Source organism: Vicia villosa, linkage group LG3 (assembly GCF_029867415.1).
Source record: "Vicia villosa cultivar HV-30 ecotype Madison, WI linkage group LG3, Vvil1.0, whole genome shotgun sequence".
Taxonomy (NCBI): domain Eukaryota; kingdom Viridiplantae; phylum Streptophyta; class Magnoliopsida; order Fabales; family Fabaceae; genus Vicia; species Vicia villosa.
The window spans coordinates 63652887-63677221 of NC_081182.1; the positions used below are offsets into that span (position 1 = coordinate 63652887).

General features: G+C 35.9%; 2 protein-coding genes across 2 annotated transcripts; one reads left to right on the forward strand and one right to left on the reverse strand.

Moving 5' to 3' along the window:
• Positions 1-9857: 9857 nt before the first annotated feature.
• LOC131661679 (amine oxidase [copper-containing] gamma 2-like) lies at positions 9858-15989 on the reverse strand. Its single transcript, XM_058931285.1, has 5 exons — positions 15730-15989; positions 11756-13200; positions 11464-11577; positions 10550-11097; positions 9858-10352 (listed from the first exon to the last, which is right to left on the reverse strand). Exons 2-5 carry the CDS (start codon positions 13079-13081, stop codon positions 10142-10144), a joined length of 2199 nt encoding a protein of 732 aa, XP_058787268.1. The 5' UTR covers positions 13082-13200; positions 15730-15989; the 3' UTR covers positions 9858-10141.
• Positions 15990-19889: 3900 nt separating this feature from the next.
• Positions 19890-22228, forward strand: LOC131655958 (clathrin coat assembly protein AP180-like). The gene has a single exon (XM_058925756.1). The coding sequence runs from the start codon at positions 20041-20043 to the stop codon at positions 22147-22149; it is 2109 nt and encodes a 702-aa protein (XP_058781739.1). The 5' UTR covers positions 19890-20040; the 3' UTR covers positions 22150-22228.
• Positions 22229-24335: the final 2107 nt, after the last annotated feature.

The following is a 24335-nucleotide window of genomic DNA, read 5'->3' on the forward strand; positions in this document are numbered from 1 at the left end:
AATTCGATTTTGAAAAGAGTGGAAAAAGAGTTTTGAATTTAGAATTTGAATTGAGCAAGCAAATAAGAGCAACTTACCCTAAGTTTAAAAAATTTGTTCTTTTAGCTTTTCGAGGCGAAAGGATCTATCCATACCATAAGAGGGCAGGAAGCCTTTCAATTGGATTTGAAGGGTCATCGAGTAATCGTTCGCCACAAGACTATCCCATGCCATAAAGAGGGCAGGTAGTCTAAGGGAAGGATGTAATAGTCATTAATCTTTTTAGGCATCATGCGAGGATACCTTAGCAATTGGGACAATCATCACGTTTTTACCGAGGCAACTTCGAGGGACAGAATTGATGATAATGAACTTAGGGCAACGTTTTGTTTTGCTTTAGGTATCCTCGGAATCGAGGGACTTGACTATTTAGTACAATTAGAGGCAACAAGGCAACAGGCAACAAAGGCAGCCAGAGGGATTACCCTAAAGGTGTGTGGGTGCAACATTCACGTGGTTAACTTCGATTACATTTATCTTGTAGTTAGGTGATCTATCGCTTGATTAATTAATCTTGTCACACCCTATATTACTAACCACGCAGTAAAATAATATAACAGTTTTAAGTGCCTTCAAGGCCACACAATACAACCAGGAAACAGTTACATAATAATATGGGGAGGGGAATAAGAAACCAGCGGATCCCTTAATAGGGTTTGACATAAGTAATAAAAAGTAAGGTTTAGGGTTACCAATATCCGTAGCTTCGGCAGTTTGACAAACCTTTGGCTTTGATTGATGAAGGTTGATGGGGCAGAGATTTGCCTTGAAACATTGACCCTGACCATTGGAGAATTGAAAAAAAAAGAAGGCAGTGAGTGTATGGCTAATTCGAGGGCAAAATAACCAAAAATAATATTCAATCAAAATAAATAATAAAAATAAGAAAAACTTTAGAAACTTAGCTTCTTGATTGGCATGGCGCGTAGTCGGAGGACTTTGGGGTAACCCTGAAAAATGAAGAGAAAGGGGAAATACTTTTAGTGTATGAATGACCTATAAACCTTAAAAAGTTTACAAACCCAAAGGTTTAAGAAAACTTATTGTGACCTAAAGAGTTCGTAAGGTTAAAGATATGTTAATGGATAACACCTACCATAGTGATCCTGATAAAATCAGGGTTTAAAACATAAAATAAATTTAATTACCCTAAAATAATTATTAGTCATAAAACAATTATTTTTAATATAATAATTAAAATTAGTTTTGATAAAATAAGTCATTATAAAAATTATTAGGTAAAAATAATTTGTTCTAACAAATAAAATGATAAAAAGAAATTATAACAAAAAAAAGGTAAAAAGAAAATAAACCAAACCAAATAGAATAAAAGAAAAATTAAAAATTAATTAATAAAGAACTTAGCTGGTAATCTGGTGTGGCCAGCCTTTGAGGGTGCACCCTGGGCGTGCATGTTCTGTCCCTTTGATCTGGAAGCGTCGGAGATCCAATGGTGTACATATGAGCGTGCACCGTATGTACCTGCGTGTGGATGTATAGGATCTGCAAAACCAGTGTAACAAATAAATTGAAAAAAACAAGTTGCAATCTCAGGGATCGAACCCCAGTCTTGCCAATAACAAACGCTGCGCTTTACCACCTTGGCCATATATTTTATTTGTTTATTGAACCAAGCAATGCACATAAAAAGAAAAACAAATGCGCTGATTTGAACAACAAGTCAAACCGGTCCCACCAATTCTGGCATTCACCAATGAGAAACAGAGAGAGAACGTTGGTGCGGTTGACCATCCAATAGCTACACGCTGTGTGTAGTCAAAATGTCCATGGTACTATTCATCATCCCTTCCAAAGATTGGCTACGATATTGCTTCGATCCTTGCTTCGAATTTGCAACGAAACTTCGTAGCTAATCCTGCAAAACATAAAAACGTGCCAAAACGATCCAAACGCAAAACCTTACCGCCCAGAAACGTTAATTGAGATCCCCTGAATATGCTGGAACCTTCGTTTTGGACATACACTCGTCGTGACTACGAAAACGAAGAACAAATTTATTTTTGCCCTAACAATGGCGTCATCCGTTCTGGGCAATAGAGCTTCGGTCTAATGGCTCAAATCCTCTTTAAAACACGTTGGGAACTCAAACATATCATTAGATCACATTAAGAAGTAACAATATATGAAATACGAATTTTTACCACATGAATGAATATCATGAATGAGATATGCGAACCCTGTGTACCTTCACGTGTTATAAATTACTTGGCCCTACCTTGTGATATCCCAGGAGTAGATTGGAACGTTGGAAACTGCTTGAGAGTGGCTGGAATTCGTGATATGAATTTGCCCTAGTTCTTGAATGTTTTGCAACTTCGTGACCTTGCCTCTTTCTACAGAATTTTCGTCCTCCCCTAGTCTGAACACATTATGCACATATATATGATTGTATTAGGGCAACTTGTGGGCTTGGATATCAAGTCTTTAAAGAAAAAGAAAATTTACTTAAAAAATATAAGAAAAACCCTTTCTATTTTAAGCCAAATTCTCTCCCATATTACTTATCACGTTTTGGACCCTCATGGGGCATTATTTGGGCCTTGCATATAGTTAGAATAAGAGCTCATAATTTATTTAATTTATTTTGTGATTTTATTCAATTTATTTTGCATTTAAATGAATAAAAATTCAAATAAATCAAATAAATGGCACAAAAATATGACAACAATTTTATGGGTCCTTAATTCACTCATGAACATGTTTCAAAGCTCAAACTTAGGCCCATTAGTCCAAAAACACCAAATTGTGCAATTAGGGTTTTGTGTTTTTCTTGAGAATCGACCAACTTGTACCAAGCGTATCTCCCTCATTTTTAATCATATGAGGGTGTTCTCATACTTTTTAGAAAGCTCAAAGAGTCCTCTACAATATTCCTCTGGTTTCATCTTCATTGAAGTTTCTATGTTCAAGTTATGAGCTTTGAGAAAAAATGACTTTTTGCGATCCTTTGGAAGGACCTGTAATGTTTTGGCTCATATCTCTCAAATGAGGCATTTTTGGTCTTGGCATGTGAGAGACAAAATTGTAGAGAATTCAATTTCCTTCAAATTGAGCTTTGGATGGAAAATTTCTGATGTTCCATGTGAAAGTTATGGCCGGTCAAAGTTCATTTGACTTTTTCCTTAAAAACCCTAATTTAGAAACTCAGGTAATTGATGATTCTGGAGCTTTCCTTGATGAATCATGATCAATACTTGATCAAAATGATGAATGAAACTTCATAATGAGCACATTGACCAAAAAATCAGGAGTTTTGACTTTGCTTTGACCACAGTTGACTTTTTAGGTTAAATAGTCGACTGTTGACTTTCTGAGCTTTTGAATGACCAATGCTTTGAGATAGGCCTTGATACTTGTCATGGAGGTAATGTGGGATATGTTGAGCCATGGGAGATGCCTTGGAACCATTAATCAAACCCTAGTCCAGAGCCTTTGTGTAGAAGAATTTGTCTAGGAGCTTTGCATATGGATTTGAAACTTGAATAGGAGAAATAATGTGGGCAAATTTTGGGGTATGACACATGGCACTCCTTTAATTGCAATAATAGATACTGGAGCAACTCACTCGTTTATTTCATTGGATTGTGCTAAACGTTTGAACTTGGAAATATCTGATATTCGTGGAAGTATGATCATTGACACTCCTGCGTCGGGTTCAGTGACTACTTCGTTTGCCTGTTTGAACTGTCCAATTGATATTTTTGGTAGAGAGTTCGGAATGGATTTAGTATGCCTTCCGTTGGAACAACTTGATGTCATCCTGGGTATGAATTGGTTGCAATTTAATCGGGTTCATATCAACTGTTTCACGAAGACAGTTATTTTTCCTGAAGATGCAGAGTCGAGGATTTAGCAATGACTGCTAGACAAGTGGATGAAGCCATGAAGGACGGGGCCGCCGTGTTTATGTTGATTGCATCCATGGAAGTGAAGGAGAAAGCGGTGAGTAGTGATTTACCAGTAGTATGTGAATTTCCAGAAGTTTTTCCAGAAGATGTAAGAGAGTTACCGCCAGAAAGGGAGGTAGAATTTGCTATTGAGTTAGTCCCTGGGACTAGTCCTGTGTCGATGGCGCCGTATCGTATGTCGGCATCTGAATTAGCAGAATTGAAGAGTCAACTGGAAGAGTTACTGGAAAAAGAATTCATTCGTCCTAGTGTGTCGCCGTGGGGTGCGCCGGTGTTGTTGGTAAAGAAGAAAGAAGGCTCTATGAGACTGTGTGTGGATTATAGACAGCTGAATAAAGTTACTATCAAGAATCGGTATCCATTACCGAGGATTGATGATTTAATGGATCAACTGGTCGGTGCGAGTGTGTTTAGCAAAATTGACTTGAGGTCGGGATATCATCAGATTCGGGTGAAGACGGACGATATTCAGAAAACAGCATTTAGAACGAGGTATGGTCATTACGAGTATACAGTGATGCCATTTGGAGTAACTAATGCGCCGGGGGTTTTCATGGAATATATGAATAGGATCTTCCATCCTTATTTGGATCAGTTTGTGGTGGTATTTATCGATGATATTCTAATATATTCTAAGAGTGAAGAAGAACATGCAGAGCATCTGAGAGTGGTATTAGAACTACTGAAGGAAAAGAAACTTTATGCGAAACTGTCAAAGAGTGAGTTCTGGCTAAGTGAAGTAAGCTTTCTTGGGCATGTAATTTCTAAAGATGGTATTGCCGTTGACCCAACGAAAGTAGAAGCAGTGTCTCAATGGGAAGCTCCGAAGTCAGTTTCCGAAATCCGTAGTTTCCTTGGTCTTGCGGGCTACTATAGAAAGTTCATTGAAGGTTTCTCGAAGTTAGCGTTACCGTTAACTAAGTTGACTAGGAAGGGTCAAGCATTCATCTGGGATTCGAAATGTGAAGAAGGATTTCAAGAGTTGAAAAGGAGATTGACTAGTGCACCAATCTTGATTTTGCCGAATCCGGCGGAATCTTTTGTTGTTTATTGTGATGCTTCGTTGTCAGGATTAGAAGGTGTACTGATGCAGAATCAACAGGTAGTCGCGTATGCGTCGAGGCAACTCAAAGTACATGAGAGAAACTATCCGACTCATGACTTAGAGTTGGCAGCAGTGGTATTTGTGTTGAAATTGTGGAGACACTATCTGTATGGTTCGAGGTTTGAAGTGTTTAGTGACCACAAGAGCCTGAAGTACCTCTTTGATCAAAAAGAGTTGAATATGAGACAAAGGAGATGGTTAGAATTTCTCAAGGATTATGATTTTGAACTGAATTACCATCCGGGTAAAGCAAATGTTGTTGCCGATGCTTTGAGTAGGAAGTCCTTGCATATGTCTATGCTTATGGCGAGAGAATTGGATTTAATTGAACAATTCCGAGATTTGAGTTTAGTATGCGAAGACACTCCTGTCAGTGTTAAGTTGGGCATGCTGAAGTTGACTAGTGGCATTCTGGAAGAGATTCGAGAGGGTCAGAAAGTTGATGTAGAGTTAGTGGATAAATTGACTCTAATTAACCAAGGCAAGGGAGGTGAATTCAGAATCGACGAGAATGGTATTATAAGGTTTGGTAATCGTGTTTGTGTTCCTAATGTTTCTGAATTGAGGAAGAGTATTCTCGAAGAAGGACATCGTAGTGGATTGAGTATACATCCTGGTGCGACCAAGATGTATCATGATTTGAAGAAGCTGTTTTGGTGGCCTGGAATGAAGAAAGAAATAGCTGAATTCGTCTATGCTTGTTTAACTTGTCAGAAGTCGAAGGTTGAGCATCAGAAACCATATGGAGCTATGCAACCGTTATTTATTCCGGAATGGAAGTGGGATAGTATATCTATGGATTTTGTTTCTGGATTGCCGAGAACGGTGAAGAACTATGAAGCCATTTGGGTCATAGTGGATAGGTTGACTAAGTCTGCTCACTTTATACCAATGAGAATGGATTACTCGATGGAGAAGCTGGCTCAATTGTACATTGAGAAGATAGTGAGTTTACATGGTATTCCTTCGAGTATCGTGTCAGATAGAGATCCAAGGTTTACATCCAAATTCTGGGAAGGTTTGCAGAAGGCTTTGGGTACTAAGCTGAGATTGAGTTCTGCTTATCATCCTCAGACGGACGGACAGACAGAAAGAACTATCCAATCGCTAGAGGATTTATTGCGTGCTTGTGTGTTGGAAAGAGGTGGTACTTGGGATAGTTATCTACCCTTGATCGAATTTACCTACAATAATAGTTTTCACTCGAGCATTGGTATGGCTCCATTTGAAGCTTTGTATGGTCGGAGATGTAGAACGCCTTTATGTTGGTATGAATCTGGCGAAAGTGCGGTGATTGGACCAGAGATTGTTCAAGAAACGACAGAAAAGATTAAGATGATTCAGGAGAAGATGAAGGCTTCTCAGAGTCGTCAGAAGAGTTATCATGACAAGAGACGGAGAACTCTTGAGTTTCAAGAAGGAGGTCACGTGTTTATGAGAGTTACACCTATGACTGGTATCGGACGAGCTCTAAAGTCAAGGAAATTAACTCCGCGTTTTATTGGTCCGTTTCAGATTTCAGAAAGAGTGGGAGAGGTGGCGTATCGCATTGCGTTACCACCGACACTTGCGAATCTGCATGATGTATTCCATGTGTCGCAGTTGAGGAAATACATTGCTGATCCGTCACATGTTATCCAAGTGGATGATGTACAGGTAAAGGATAATCTGACAGTTGAAGCTTTGCCTACGAGGATTGAAGATCGGAAGGTGAAACAATTGCGTGGCAAGGAGATAGCGTTGGTCAGAGTAGCTTGGGGAGGACCAGCCGGTGGAAATGTTACATGGGAATTGGAGAGCCAGATGAAGGACTCCTACCCAGAACTCTTTGCCTAAGGTATGTTTTCGAGGACGAAAACTTTTCTAGTGGGGGAGAGTTGTAACACCCCATAAAATTCTTTATTTAATTTAATTAATTTTTTATTAAATATTAGAATTAAGTGGAATTATTTGGGAATAGGGATGAAATAAGGCTAATGGGCCAGTGTTGTAAGTAGCAGTTGGGGGTGTATCAGTTGCAAAGCCCTTTTTCTAAAATGAAGTATATTTTCATAAAAATAGAAAAGAGGAGTATTTTTGTGAAAAAAGAACCAAAAGGGAGCAGAGGAGATTGAACGTGAAATTGGGAGAAGAGCAAGTGCGAAGAGGAAGAGAATTCAAGAATTCGACATCGAGGTAAGGGGGGATTCTTCTCATTAACCTCTATTATGGGATGTATGAATGATTCGATGGAATTTGTATGTTAGGATTTCGAATTGGATTATATGTCGGGTTTGGGGTTTTGGGGTTTATAGAACTTTGATTCAATTTAGGTTGTGAATGATGATTGGTGATGAACAATGATGTTAAACCTGATTAGAAGTATGTGTAAACGTGCATTTTATGTCGTATGTGTGGTTTATTCTGCTGAAATTCGTACTGGTATGATTTGAGAGTATTTGGGAGGCATAGAATGCTGTTTTCTGCAGGTTGGGATTTCTAAAATCACCGGTTCGCGCCGCGTGCACAGGGTGGCGCCGCGAACAGGTGGACTGAATGGTAAGATGTTTTGATACGCACAGGTCGCGCCGCGTACCTGTGTTGGCGCCGCGAAGGCGTAACTTTTCCTCGCGTCGCGCCGCGTGTAGGTGTTGGCGCCGCGAAGGCGTAACTTTTCCCCGTTTCGCGCCGCGTGTGGATGTTGGCGCCGCGTGCTGTGCTGTTTGGATTTTTTTTGTTAAAGTTTAACGATGTATAACTTTTTAACTGTTAGTCTGTTTGATGTGCCGTTTCGAACATAGTGAGACTAATTCAGTGAGATATGCAATAAAACAGTGTTTGAGTTGTGACTCGAATTTAATTTAAACACTTGATTTAATTGGTTGTGGTGGATTATATTGTTATTGCATTGGTTGATGATTATGACTGTTCAGTTGTTTGGTGTTGATGATTAGCATGCGGTATGTGATGCATGCATTTCATAATCATGTTGTGGGCTGTATCCCTTATGGTGGTGGGACAGCGGTAGCTAATTCCCATTGTGTGGAATTGGTGAGAGAAGTAGCCGAATCTTTATGGTGGTGGATCGGTGAGATGGGTTATCCCATGTTTGGTACCACATGCATTTAGTTGCATTGCATTAGGTTGTTGTGTATAATTGTAACATGAATGGAAGTTGTCCAATGTTATGATTTGTGTGTATTTTGGTATGAATGTTGCTATATTATCTGAATATAATTGATTTGGGTGAATAATGTATGGATGAAGTTGTATTGTTTGTATACCTATAACATTTGTTAATGCGAATGAAACTCACCCTTACTGTTGTTATTTTTCAGATTGAGGAGTAGCTGGTGTACTTGGTGAGGATTAGCTCGTCAAGTAGTTCGTTAGAGTCGGTTGGGTCAGTGTCATGCTCTGGTCGTGTAACACCGGGAACGTTATTTTAGGATTGGCTGATAAACTTCTGTTTTGTTTATGGTTTATGGTTGAATTATGAGTCTTCGACTCCAGATGTTTGATTATTCAGTTGTTAAGAATATTCCGCTGTGTTAACATGCTACCTGAATAATTTTTGGTTTATCGTTCCTTTATGGCATGACATGAATATTGTTTATTTTGTTGGCGTTGTAATACTCTTCTTCATGTTTTACTCTGATTTTAATGTTAATTTCCGCGGGGTTTAGAAGGGTGTTACACACTCCTCCCAGATATAATGCGGTCTGGATGGTCGGCCATAATGTCTGCACTGTATTACAAATAAAATCGAGTTAGATACAGTTTGGTAATTAAAAAGAAAAGAAAAAGCAAATTTACCTCCGTAGATGCACATACAAAAATCTTCCGTAGATGTATCTACGGAACTAGCTATCATTTCAAATAACTGGGTTTGTTCTGTAGTTGCATCTACCAAACTATCTAATGTTTCATATGTTTCGTAGACGCATCTACGGAATGTTCAACAACTTCAGAAACGCCAAAATGACGTAAGTAATTGTTCACATAGTTGGAAAAATCAATTTTCACCCCCTGATCATCCGTTTTACACATCAAACAATACCTACATTGTCTCTAAAGTATGTTTCTAAAAGTATTTAATGATTTCAACACATAAAAATCTACCCAAACTCTATTAGGGGAAATACTCTAAAATAACTCGAAAACTTATCGATTATATTGAATTTTGAATTTGTTAAAATGTGTTCATCATTGATGTTGACGTTAACGGCCGAACTCGAGAGAGGAAAAGGAACTTTGGTGAAAGTTTGATTTTTGAGTTAAGAGAGTTTGGGAGTTTAAGAAGATCAAAAGTGAAAAATGAGGGAGAAGAAGAGTCTGACGCGAATATAACATCAAATGCTTCCGTAGATGCACCTACGGTACAAAAACAACTTTGAAACAAAAAAAATACTTCCGGATATACATCTACGAAAGTGGAAGGGTATTTTTAACAACGCGCATGATGCATGAGAGACCCAAGAGATGGAAGTCAGAGATTTTCTTGAATTTTTATGTCAAGAAGAGAGCAATTTTTTCCAGAGTTTCTAATTCTTCCAAATTTTTAGATATTTCCCTTAAAGCGTAGTTTCTTATGTTTTTGTTTTTTTTGTCTTTCTCATGTAAAAAAGTGTAATACTCTTTGTGTCTCTAATTAAAACATCCACTTTGTATATATGTTATAAGACTCTTTATAAACTTTTTAATACATTAATGACTTAATACTCCTAAAAACTTTATACTTAGAAAATAAATTTATTTTTTTCTCTCATATTCTATTATTAGTTGTTTGAATAATTATTTAAAAATTAAACACAATTTATCTAAATTTATTATAAATACTAAAAATAAGGACATAGAGGGAGTATTACTTTCATTCCTCTTATATAAGGTTTTATTTCTTCTCACTTGGAGAACTAATATGTGCTTCCATTAGACCAACTTCTGGTTTATTTATTTGGCACAAATAAAACATTCTACATTTTTCACATCACAATCCAGCCTTAACCATTGCCATTACTAATTATTTAAAGCTATGAGTTTCAGCATCATTCACACACATAGTTAGACTAAAACCATGGGACAGAATCTCTCAAGTTGAATCCTGTGCCTTGCAAACAGGTAAATCATCTTGGAAATTCGGCGGCATTCTCAGAATTGGATTTCTTTCAAAGAAGTTGACAGGCTTCAGGTCGAAACTTGCAGATACAGTAGGCATTATAGGATAGTCCTCTTGACTTGGTACATGATGGAACCCTACTGTGTACCACAACACAATGTCCTTATTCTCAATTGGACGATCCCTGCACATCAAAATATCATCAGTTACTAATCAAGCCTTATCTCACTAACTGGATCATCAGTTACATGAATCAACTTCCGTCATAATATTCTATTCAGGATCATGCTTCATCAGTTATAGAAATATAAACACATTTTTCATATTATATATCATTCAATGCGAGACTCTTGACAATAGCAATCTTCCAATTGCACTAACCTGTCGGACCACACTTGAAGAGTATCATCGCCTTGGCTCTGGTAAACAAGTAATCCACCAGCCCATTGCTCACTCTTGTTATAAGGAGTAACCCATATTTGATTATTCGTAAAAGCCGCTCTCTTTTGAGCCGGATCTTCATGATCAAGTAAGCTAGCTGCTGTAGCACCAGGAACCAATTTGTACCCTACAGGATTCCCCAGCCTTGTTTTCTTCAAAGGGTTCACCACATGAAATTCAGATGGATCATATAGTTGAAGCTTTATTTGAGCATCTTTTTCCGTCTTAGCCACTTTTCTCACAGCTTTCAGGTAACTCTTTCTCGGCGACTCTCCTGGAGAGGTTTCTTGTTTCTTTATATTTACCTTTATGAATGAATTGTCTGAGCCATCGATGTCCATGTCAAGGTAATATGTGATGAAATGATCGTGGATTACGCCGATAATGTTTTCGCTTAAAAGTGTTCCGTAGAGATATTCTTGGTCTGGTACTTGGTTCATGTTCTCATAGGTCGTTCCTTTCACCATCAAGATACCACTTAGTCCAACCTACATAAGTAAAATAATTGATATTAGCTTAAATTATTGAATATACAACGAGACAAAACATGTAGCATCAATTTCTAAAAACCATCAACTATTGTGCAACTTGTCCAATTTTCTACTGATTGATACAATTTATAATTGAAAATGCAGTGCACAGAGCAAATAATTGAATAATGCCAGTAAACATTGAATGCAACAAAAATTTGGCATCATCGAATTAAATACTATATATGTCAAAGTATCGCGAAGATAAGTTTTTGTACACATTCCAAAATTGTGCACATTATAGTCACTGGGGCATCAATCTCAACACTATTCCCTAATTAGAAATATTATCCAAACTAAATAAATTGGATTTTCATTACTAACCTTGGATCTGATTAGTCCATCGGTTTGAAACTCCCAGTCTACAATATAGTCATAGTTTGCCACTGCTGCTGCCATTCTAACCACCAATGTCACCTTTGGCCTCACTTCTGTTACCTGCCACCACAATAGCATAAACCCGAAATAAATAAGCCTAAGTATAAAAATGAATAGTACTTCCTCTGATGCTATTTATAAGAGAAAATTTACTTTTTAGATTTATTAAATAATTAATGTATCTGATCAATATAATAGACCAGAGGAGTAACTGAATCATGAGTGCTGAAATTCTTACCTTCATGTCAGTGATTGGACACTCAGCATGTCGCCAAGCAATGTCACCAGCATAACTCTCAAAAATGCAAATCATGTTTGGTTGGATAAAGGGTGTTCCATCAGCAGAAGTAAACACTCCATCCATGTAATAAGCATTCCTTGGACAATCATTCAAAGGGTCTAAAGGCATTGCTTGCAAACCAAATCCATATTCACCAGCATCCATGTATGTCTTAAAATACCATGCATCAGTAGGGTCCATATAAGGCACAAAAAGTTCAGAAGTGAACCCTTTGTAGATAACATTTCTCATCTCTAATGTATCTGTATCTCTCACCTTGGCTTGAGAAATAACTATTCCAGCTCTTGGGTCGGGTTTCAAATGAAACTCCCAATTAGCCCATTTCACTATATGTCCATCAACTTTGAAGCTTGGACCTTTTGGTTGTTCCAATGATATCGGATTTATCAGGTAATTCAACTCTCCGTTGAGCTTCTGAACCGAGTAACGGTAATCAGTGTCGATTCCATTTGCAACAGGAATGTTTACTCCATTATCTGCAATGGACACAACCTCTTTCTTATCCATATCAACCAACACGGTTAAACCTTCAATTGGTTTCATGTAGAAGTTCACAGTTCCTTTACTTGAATAACACTGCACCTTAATCAACCTTCTATTCTCTTCGACCGGCGTTCCATACCACCCTGCAGCGAGTGGAAGGCATGACAGGTCTGATAAACTGACACCGCGTTTAATGATCGTGCGGTTGAACTCGTCGCTCTTCAACGGAACATCAAGTACACTTTGCATATCCTCGATTGTCATGGTCGGGTATCCAGAAGAAGGTGACCTTGTTTCATTGGTAACTTGACTTGTGCTAAGGTCAACAATGAGAGTATGAGCAACACCTTTCACAAGTGCAACCACAGAAACTTTCCTAGGAAGCAACGGTTGACCCTTTTTCCATTTGAGGACAAGTTCTTTGTCTGGTTCATCTAAAACAATGGAGTTAAGAGTGTAACTGTTTGAGTACTTAAAGAGAGGGTGTTCAGACAGGATCGCGCGAACCTCGTTGAATTCTTTGATGGTTAGAGGATCTAAAGGGTGGCGAGGAACATCAGATTCGTGACGCGGTTTTTGATTATGAGTGGAGAATTTTGGTTTGTTGATAGGATTTGAAGATTGGAAACGGTTCTTAGAGGTACACCATCCAGAGTAAATGTTGCAGTCTAGAGTTTCCTTGTTAAGGAATGATGTTGGAAGGTGAGACCAGGTAAGAAGTAAAACTAGTGTTAAACCGAAAGAAAGAACTAGGAACCTCAACATGTTTTTAGCATCCATGGATTTGGATATAACTTTCTCAACAAGTGATTTTGTATGGATAATATAGTGATGAAAATTTCACTCACGTGACTCTAGGAATGAGACAAAAGATTATATTGGAGTTGGTCATGTGAATCCTGCAATATAAATAGATAAATTAGAGTTGCTTAGTTTAATTAGCTAAACAACAATATATATAAGAATCTTTAAACCATAGGCACATAATTCACAACTCGGTTAAGTACGTGGTACGATGCGATTCGCAACTTTAAAAAAAATGATAAACTATATAAGTTCATGATATATTCAAATATCATAAGCGGAACACTATTATTAAAAGAAATTGTTTAATTAAAATGAGATAAAATATATAATTTAAAAATATTAATACTATCAATAAGACTTCATAGTTTCATATCAACTATAATAAAACTATTTTTTTCAATTTTCTTTGAAGTGTAAATTGGCTTAGAGGAAAACTTTGTAGTCTCACATAGACTATTTCATTAACATTGTTTTAAAAAAAATTAATTATTAAAATTTAGTATATACTCACTCACATCTCCTAAATCATTTAAGCAAGCTGAATAATGTTACCTTCAATATAAAATGTAAAAGGTTTGAAAACAACCGTCAATTTTACTATTTAATAAATAATTAAATATATTAAAATTAAATAGCAAATAAAATTTGGGCAGATAGTGTATATAACTATATATGTTGATTGTTAAAATAAAATAGAGAACCTAAATAGTTCAACTGTCAATGGAATGAAATATATAGCCACGACTAAGAAACTCAACAAGTGCCTATGGCTTCCATTGATTCTTTAGGGATATTTATATTTTGGCGTATTTAATTCAACAAAATGCTATGGTGCGGATGGCAAAAGCATTGTCTCATAGTGTTTTGAGAACGGGTGACAAAAATAGTCCGACTAATTGAACGTGTCTGTTTTACTTCTACTTTAATGTGAGGCAGGTCAAGGGTTTAGACCTGTACTCTTTAATGTGATCGTTGTGTCTCATCCTCACTCTTTTGTAGAATGAGACAAAATTTTAAAAATGCACCTTCATTTGCCTCGCCCCTCTCTATTTTCTACGGTCTTTTGCGAAACGAGCGTAAATGGGATCAACATGGATTTTTTTTACCTATACGCCACCTTTTTGAAACAAAAATATCACAATGTCAAAAGTTGAAATTTTTTTCCAATATGCCACTTTTTTGCTTTTGGTTCGGCCAAGAGTCGACCGAAAAGGTGTTTTTTTTTTTCTTTCTCCAATTTGGGTTCAGTCAGGGGTTGGCCGACCCTTAGCTAGGACTTTTTTTTTCTTCATTTTTTTTTTGTTTTTTGAATTATTAATTAATTTTTTAATATTAATAATTGTTTTTCTAATCTATTAAATAATTAAATTAAATTATTTAATTGTTAAATAAATTTAATAATAAAATAAATAAATGGAATAATATTTTTTTTAATAAATTAATTAATTAGATATTTTATTAAATTATTTTAATAATTAAATAATACGGTAGGTGCATTTATTGGCCAATCCGTTGAAACGAATATACGAGTAAGACATAAGTTGGACGAGCGAATGAAGAAGATGCTTGAATGTGTATGTTCGGCCAATAGATAGCCGAACGCATATATTTTATATATTTTTTTGACAAGGAACTACGTAAAAAACTCGTCAACATGGGTAATAATCTAATTTTATGGATAATACATGTGTTTGACATGTTTTGGCTGCACATACACAGTCACGAATCTTCTTCTTTCGCTCATCCAACCTAAATCTTCTTTGTATATTCGTTTCAACGGATCAGTCAATAGATGCACCTACCATATTATTTAATTATTAAAATAATTTAATAAAATATCTTATTAATTAATTTATTAAAAAATATTATTCCATTTATTTTTTATTATTAAATTTATTTAATAATTAAATAATATATTTTAATCGGTTAATAGATTAAAAAACAATTATTAATATTAAAAAATCAATTAAATCAATTAGTAATTCAAAAAAAAAGTTCTAGTTAAGGGTCGGTCAACCCCTGGCCGAACCCAAACTAGAGAAAAAAAAAGCATATTTTCGGCCAATCCTTAGCTAAACCAAGGCAAAAAAGATGACACATGCGAAATTTTTTTCAATTTGTGGCATTCTGGTATTTTTGTTTCAAAAATGTGGCAGGAAAAAAAATCATGAACATGCCCATTTACCACTGGTAACAATGGGTAAGGATTTGAATTTCTTTTTTTTAGATTTCGTCCTTCATTATTTTGTCAGTGATGCTAGGGTAGAAACGGTTGTCGCATAGATTCTTTGTAACGAAAATTTGACATTAGAAACGAATACTAAAAGTTTCTAACATTCAAAGACTATTTAAAAAAAAAAATACAGGACCAAATCCAAAAACTTGGTAACTTACTTGTCCGACTCATATATTTAAGCCCACACAAGTTTTCAGTGATTTTGTACTATTTGACTAAATTTTACAACTAATATATAAACCAGTGAATAAGTTCATCATGCAAGAAGTTTATAAAATAAGTGAAACAAATATTTTTTCTCTTGTTTGTTTTCTAGATAAAACCCAAACAAAAGATAGCATCCTAAATAAGAAAAACAGAAGATCCTAGTTAAACAGTTACTTACTTTGATTTCCGGTGTTTCTCATGAGTTTCACCACGAAACATAAACCACAGTTTGAGATTGAAAGAAACAAATTGTCATACTTGGCAGTAAGATTCCAGAGGTGTGTTATATATTTGTATTGATTTATTACAAAGAAGAGTTGATGATTGAGTGAGGAAGTGGTTGATGATACGGTTCTTCTTGTATATAAGAATATGTGGTGAGCAATTTGAGACACTGATTACAACGTTAGCACTAGTAGTATATGATATTGGACTATAGTGACGTGTTGGCGCACCAATATATCAAACTATTAGATTATGTACATGCATCATTTTGTAAGAAAATCTCTTACGTTTGGTTTGGTGAGTTGGGGGTCTAGTCATCTCGTGACACGGATGAGTGAAAATGACTCACTCACTTGTCTGAATTAGCTATTGAAAGAATTAATATTTTGTGGATGTGCTTAGGAGATTTATATTTAATATTGTGATAACAATCCAAAGAGATGATGATTGCAATCTTTAATCTCATCCATAGATAGGATGTAGGATAAAAGAAAGAATCAAGTGGTTTATGATACTTTTAAAAGATTTAAATCTATAGTTGAAAAACACAATGAAAAATATGCCAAAGTGTTTAGTACAAATGTAAGGAGGAATTAATTTGCCACTCCTCACTTATACCCGATATCTTCTATTTTGTATGTTTTTATTATTATATCATTGTCTAAAGTTACTAAAATTCAAAATGTATGAGTTTTTATCGGAAATTTTGAAATTTTGATTAGTATTTATCGAAAATTTTAAAATTATATCGGAAATTTCAAAATATCCATGAGACTTTATCGAAAATTTTAAAACTATATGGAAATTTTGAAATTTCGGGTAAAAACTCATGAAAATTTTACCAACAATTTCAAAATGTGTGCGTTTTTATCAAAAATTTCGAAATTTCAGGTATAACTCTTGTATTTTTTACCAAAAATTTCAAAATACATGTTTCCTGAAATTTTGACTGAACTACCGGAAATTTTGTTCGATCATTTTATTCTTTTTTTATCTTGAAATATCGGGGGTGTCAGGTTAAATCCTTAAATGTAAGATGTGATATGGGTCGTTCGCTAAAAGGCCCATAGCGGAAGGTCTAAGAGGAACATCCAGCAAAAGAGCGCATAGAGTAGGTGATCCCTCATTCCACCAAAGGCAAATGATTCCACCTTTCAGACACGCTGATCACCGTTGGATTAAATTCAACGGCCATCTGCACAACTCGTCTTCTGTCAGGCGGGCGGTTTTAACCGCTCACTCTATATAAAAAGGAAAACGCGTCATTTTAGGTATTCAAATTTACTCACTCTCACCTTACTCTTCATTCTCTCACATACTTTAGTGTTGGAGTGTTAGTCTTGCATGTCAACCCCTTCTCTGCCGCACCAAAATTTGCTCCACCGATCCAAGATGTCATCTCACTGTTTCACTAATCATCTCTGATCCCTCCCTGATACCGGAGCTAATCCCAGTCAAAGCTGCCACGATATCCAAACTATCACCGAAGTAGCGGACACCAAACGCCTCTTCCCGACTACGAGGGAATGGGAGAGATCCATACTCCACCTGAAGCTTATAGTCGTCGTCGCTCACCGACGCACCATTCTTGGAGGGGAAAAAGGCACGACATATATGCTTCTACTTCAGAACGGAAAAGGAACCAGTGGTCCACACACATCCTTGATAGCAAAATCACTAGATCCCTAAAAAGAAACCTCTGAAGTTGGCCGACTACAACGGGACCGGGGATTTTGATGAGCATGTAGAGCATGCCGATAATAGATTGGACTACTATCATGTCCATGTGACCGTAAAGTGTAAGCTCTTTGCGCTAACCCTCGTCGTATCATCCATGACGTGGTATATGACCCATCTAAATGAATGCATTGACTCATGGAAGGATCTAAGTGACTCCTTCACTGCCCGGAAATGGAAATCAAGAGCTATGGTGGTGCTCGGTAGGATCACGCGGGGAAGAAAGAAACTCTACGTGAATACATATATAGTTTCACCAAAGTGGTTGTGGCAGTAGGAAGTACAGACGATAGACTAAAGTGCTGGATATTCAAGAAAGAATTAAGGTCGGATTGTATGTTCTAGGAGAAGATAGGCTCACAGGAGCTTTTAATCTAAGCGACTTTTTGAGTAAGGTGGAATCCTATATGAATTGGAAAGAGGAACTCCTGGCGGAAGAAAGAAAAAAAGGTTGTGGTGCTGGTAACTGCAGATACCACTGGACTTCTGAAAAAGATAATAACCACCAAGGGACGACAAGAAATGAGGATCACATGCTAAATTTTCTTTCTACACTCCCTTAAACACTCTAAGGGAAAATATCTGGCGAGAATGCGCCAACAATGAATTTAAAGAAACTAGAGAAGATCTTGTGTTTTAAGTTAATAAGCGCTTATGATCATGGTTGTCAAACTCGCGGGTAGACTCGTAAACTCGTACGAGTTTACGAGTTTAGGAAGCATAAACGAGTAAACTCGCATATAGAATCATTTTTTGATAGACTCGAGTAGACTCGGGTAGAATCGCACAAACTCGTATAGACTCGCGGGTCTATCATGAGTTTACGAGTCTTTAAGTTTTTTTTTAAACCAATAAAGGTCCAAATTCCCCAAAAGATTTTATTTTTATTTTTAAAAAAATCCTTATTTTGTTTTGGTTATACAAGAATTAGAAAGTCTCTCTCTCTCTCTCTCTCTCTCTCTCTCTCTCTCTCTCTCTCTCTCTCTCTCTCTCTCTCTCTCTCTCTCTCTCTCTCTCTCTCTCTCTCTCTCTCTCTCTCTCTCTCTCTCTCTCTCTCTCTCTCTCTCTCTCTCTCTCCTAGTCTCTAGTATGAGATTTTTATGCAGATATGACTCCAGAATTAAAGGGGTTTTCATCCAAAGCTTAACTTTTAGCTCCTCTGGCTGTGAATGGAATTGGGATAATTTTTATTTGTTTGTTTATAAACTTTATTTTTTATTTTTTTATGATTTTCTTTTTTTGGCTTTATGTAGTAGCCAATTAAGAAGATATTAGTACTTTAAGTCTTTAACTATACACTCTGTTATTTTATTTATTTTATTTTTTAGTATTTTTGCTAAAAAAATTGTTGTAGAGTATGAAATTTAAATTTTAATGTTAATTGGTGTTCTATTATATATATTTGTGCTATATATGAGGTATTAACAAGTGTATAAAATTTAGGAGTGTGTCATATATGTGTCTCTTACAGGTTTTGAAAGTCATTTTTGATTTTCCATAAACTCGTACGAGTTTGCGAGTCGAGTCTACGAGTCGAGTCTATGGACCCTTTACGAGTCTGAGTAGACTCGCGAGTTTGACAACCTTGCTTATGATAAATGAGCAAATTCTACACTTATCAACTCTCCATATTGATCGAACTCAAACATGATAATTGGAATGATTAAGAATCGGTTTCATTGTAGCTGAAGAAGATCCATCGGAAGCATGAACATAGTAATCATTACCAAAAATATAAGAAGGATCAACAACCAGAGGAATATCAGTGTTCGTATCGGTGTTACTCACACCACAAGGCATGACAATGGAAATGTGTTGCACAACTTAACTCAAAGAGCTCATAACTAAAAGAGCTCAGAAGAGATATGATATTGTCATGAAGTTCTTGAACATGATGGAGAAGTTAAAGAAAAGAGAATAAAATTTTCTTGATTATTGAAACAATAATACTAGTTACAAATGGTTATATATAATATGCTACATCCTAACTAACTTTGACAGTTAAGGCTAACCAACTTTAGTAATACAACAAGTAACTTGTACTGCAAGTTACAAGTTTAACACAAAGATGCTAATTACAACGGTTTCTTATAAAAAAAATGTTTTTACGATATTTGTATTCAAAATTTGTTAAATAATAATAATAATTAAGAATTTGTTAATTTTCCTATAAAAATAATGTCAATCTAATAAATATTCCTAAACTACGAAATAGTAGGCAATGAAACCATTAAAATCACTAACAAAAATGTGCACATTTTCCCTCTCCCACCTTTCACTCTCCACCATTCAAATCCACAAACTAAAAATATAAACAAAATTTCAATCTCCATTCTCTTTCTTCTATGTCTCATAACAAAAATGTTGTCACACAAAACCTGTCAATTTTCAACAACTTTTTACTTTGTTAGAACAAATCCTCAACAAACTTCATGCATACATGTGCCTATAGTGATGTTCTAAAATCCAAAATTCCTAATAAACAACAAAAAAACATTTCTTAGTTGTTTGATTTGTTTCTCTCATAATGCCAAGCAAACTAAGGAAAGCAATTGGAGCAGTAAAAGACCAAACAAGCATTAGCCTAGCAAAGGTAACAAATGCTGCAAATCTTGAGGTAATAATTCTTAAAGCAACAACACATGATAAAAATCCAATCGAAGAGCGTTACGTGAACGAAATCGTTAATGTAGTATCTTCCAACAAAGCTTATGCTGCTGCATGTGCACATTGTATAGGCAAAAGAATTGGCAAAACTAGAAACTGGGTTGTTGCAATCAAATCTCTTATGATTGTCCTTAGAATATTCCAAGACGGTGATCCGTATTTTCCTAGAGAAGTTTTTCATTCGATGAAAAGGGGCGCGAAAATTCTCAACCTTTCAAGTTTCAAAGACGATTCAAATTCTAGTCCTTGGGATTATACCGCGTTTATCAGAACGTTTGCGTTGTACCTTGACGAACGGTTAGATTGTTTCCTAACGGGAAAACTTCAAAGGCGATTCACGTATAATAACCGGTTTTACGAGAAGAATCAAAGGAATGAACCTGGTATTAAAGATATGAAACCTACATTGATTCTTAATAGAATCAGTTATTGGCAAAGGTTGTTGGATAGAGCTATGGGGACAAGACCGACCGGTTCTGCCAAGAACAGTCGTTTGGTTCAGATTTCTCTCTATGCTGTTGTGCAAGAAAGTTTTGATCTTTACAAAGATATCAATGATGGGCTTGGTGTTGTTTTGGACAATTTCTTCAATTTACCACTTTCTGCTTGTGTTACCGCTTTCAATGCATGTGTTAAATCGTATAAACAATTCGACGAGTTAGCTGCATTTTATATTTTTTGTGCAAGCATTGGAATTGGAAGATCCTATGAGTATCCATGTGTGCAGAAAGTTTCTGAAGAGCTTATGGAAACATTGCAAGCTTTCTTGAAGGATCAAGCTTCGTTTCATACGAATAACAACGGTTCAAAACATTTAATTATTTCTGCACACAAAAAGTCTAATGTAGGTTCATGTTCATCTCAAGATGAATTAGGTGTTGATAGATGTGGAACACTTGAAAGGTTTTTTGAGACCGGTTCCGAGTTTGGATCTCAATGTACATCATTGGAGGATTTAATGTGCGCAACCGATGCGGCCGGGAGTTCGCGCGGATCTATGGAACATGATGTGTATTCTGAGGTATCCGACGAAGACGAGAAACGATCATCACAATATGATGATGAGTTTGTTAGTGCTAATGATTCTGCTTCGGTTAGATCATTGACGACCGATCGACACTCAAGGTCGAGTTTCGATATAATAAATGTTGATGATATAAATCAAGATCAAGTGCAACAAAATCAAACAAATGAAGGTGGTTCCAAGGATTGTTGGGAAATAGTATTGGCAAAGACAGTAACTAATGAAACATCATCATCATCAACACCTAAATTGGATAATAGTTTTGACCCTTTTCTCAACTTTTTCGACCAACCTTTAGTACCTGCACCTCAACAAATGTACAATCCATTCCTTGAAGACATTGGAACTTTAGCTCCTCTTGCAGCCACGACAACCAATTCCGATTTTGATGATATTTTCGATGTATCGCTAGCACCAACCTTTAGGGCAGCAACAACATCACAAACCTTTAATGCTGAAGACCCTTTTGCATCATCTTTCTCCAATTCCATAACAAATTTGGATCTTCTTTTCGGCGACATGAATCAAACCAACACAACAGTTGCACCAACCTTTCAGGCTCAAAATTCTCTGCAGATGGTTGTAGCACCAACCTTTGAGGCTCAAGATTCTTTCAAGAATGTTTCAACACCAACTTCAAATGTTGATTACTTAGTAGAATCACCAATCTATACAGTTGAGAATCCTAATACTTGTATTGTTCCTTTTGATTCTTGTAATAGTTTTAACAATTCAACAGTGGCACCAACATTTAGTGCAAGTGGTGGCAATGAAACAACATTGGCAACAGAAGTAGAAGATGATCCTTTTGGACCATGGACTAGTGCTTCAATGACCAATGATCAAACATCTAATGTGTCATCAATGCAAGATCAAACTTTGTTGAGGCTTCAACAAATGTGGTTGGAACAACAAAACAAGATTATAGCAAGGCGTATGACTTGAAAAAAATATTGTAAATGTTTAAACATTGAAGTTTTGTAGAAAAAATGTTTAAGCATTGAAATAAACTTGTTTTGTTTTCCATCTCTTTTTCTTTCTTTAATTTCTTGTGTTATTATTCTGTTACTTTAGAAACTTGAATTCTATTTATGGTTTTTAATAGGTTAGCTTGTTAATAATAATAATATCATGATTTTAGAACATGCACATTAGTCTAATTATTATAACAGCCGAATAAGGTATGGTTTGGTAAGACACATTTTTGAGTATATAGTTCATAGTTTATAAGTTTATATGACAATTTAAACCTGTTTGATAATGGTCTTTTCATCCTCTTCTTATTGAGGAAGAACAAATTTAAAGAAGTCGACTCTCGTTCTTCATCTACGAGAATATGAAAAGTAGACATGTCGCACTTCGGAGAAAGGTAATTCTTTGGGGTCATCCGTACCGCTCTTTGTGGAGTAGATATCACATCCAACCAAGTCTTTGACCAGGGAACAATAAATTCCCACTACCACTGGAAGGCCAGTCGGGCCGTGAGCATGGTGTGAATAGTTAGCTTCTTTTTTAGGAGATTCCGTCTTTGACCCATGCTTGCAATCTCGGTTATGAAATAAAAATTATCTTTTGGTTTGGCAATGGTTTTCTTTTTCTTCAAGGAATGAATGTTTTTCCTTTGTTTCATCGCATATAAGTTTTGTTTTTCTCAAGTCTGAAGATACAGATAGGCACTCGTTGGCCCAACTCTGGCACGCTTGCTTCCAGTCGTATGTAGCATGTTAAGGTGCTAATAACTCAACCAAACAATAAACTAACAAAGATTATGAAACTATGGCTACACAATACAAGTACTCAATCATTAAATTAGGTCATATGGATTCATTCAATGCTTAAAGTGAGAGCTAAAGGTTGAGTTCAACTAGTCAAGTGGTCCGTAGGCGTGATGATCGAGCAGATATAGTAGTCAATTTGTATATTTCTTTATTATATCAAATATTTTTTAATTGGATAAGAAAGTGGATAGATCAACTTTCTCTTTTATCTCCACTCCCTCTTCTAATGTGAAGGCCTTGGCTACCGATCCTGTGAATTCTATTTATTTAAGGATTACAACAAAGGTATGTCCTACTATCTCTAGTATTCCTTTCCTACAAGGAATGACTTGGGATCTGACCTGGAACCATTTAAGATGAAGCTTTATCCCGTCAGATTAAAGTGTTGGTACATTATCCGGAAAATCCTTCTATACCACACGGAAAAGCTTTAGGAGAAAAGTGTGGAAAATGGTGGAGAATGATTGTTGTATTTATAAAAAAATCCAAAACAAAGTAGCCGCACTGAACGGCTACTGCACTTAAACTTTAAGTGCATGCGTCACACGACATGGCATGACAGAAAAGCATGTGTCATGTAGGGTGACACCTTCTCTCTATTTTAAGTGCATGTGCTACACAGAGTGGCGCCTCCTCTCTATTTTAATTTAAAAAGTGGTTAGATTGATAAATTTTTTTGAAAGTGTGGTTATTTTAAATTTTTTTATAAAAATTCTTTATTTGAAAAACAAATTTCTAATTTAAATATTTAATAATTTAAACTTTTATAAATAAATGAGTTCAATAAATTTGCACTTATATGACAGTTTAATAAAAATCTATCTTTCTTTTATGTAAATCCATTTCTAACCCTTGTTTAAAAAATAGTAAGAATTAAATATATTGATTATGCCACAATAATTTTTTTATATATATTAAAAAAAAGAAAAAGATATGGGAACTAGGCGAAACCCTTAAAAGGAGAAAAAAATATGTTAGAAAAATTTAAGGAATTTTTTTAATGCATCTTATGCATTATTAGGACATCTCGTGAAAATATATTTATGCTTTTAGATTTTGGAGATATATTTTCGGATGCATCATACTTCTAAACTAGATTCTAAATCAGTGGAAAGAACTTACCAGAGTTACATCTACATATAAATTGCGTAAATGGATCTCTGGACGCACCTAAATCCAGTAAAATTCTAGACTGGGCCCTAATTTCACGCAAAAATATTTCATAGATACATCTCCGAAAGCAATATGTAAATGCATCTTCGTACACTCTTCGTTCAAACATGCGTCAGAGCCCCTACCCCTTTCTCACTTACTCAAACTCTTCCAAAATCCATTTTCCAAACACTCCTAGAC

Coding starts and splice junctions, on each gene's coding strand:
- LOC131655958 (XM_058925756.1), top strand. CDS start 20,041: ATGCCAAGCAAACTAAGGAAAGCAATTGGAGCAGTAAAAGACCAAACA.
- LOC131661679 (XM_058931285.1), bottom strand. CDS start 13,081: ATGGATGCTAAAAACATGTTGAGGTTCCTAGTTCTTTCTTTCGGTTTA. Junction 11,578..11,755: donor GTCCAATCACTGACATGAAG/GTAAGAATTTCA, acceptor TTGTGGTGGCAG/GTAACAGAAGTGAGGCCAAA. Junction 10,353..10,549: donor CTTCAAGTGTGGTCCGACAG/GTTAGTGCAATT, acceptor TTTGATGTGCAG/GGATCGTCCAATTGAGAATA.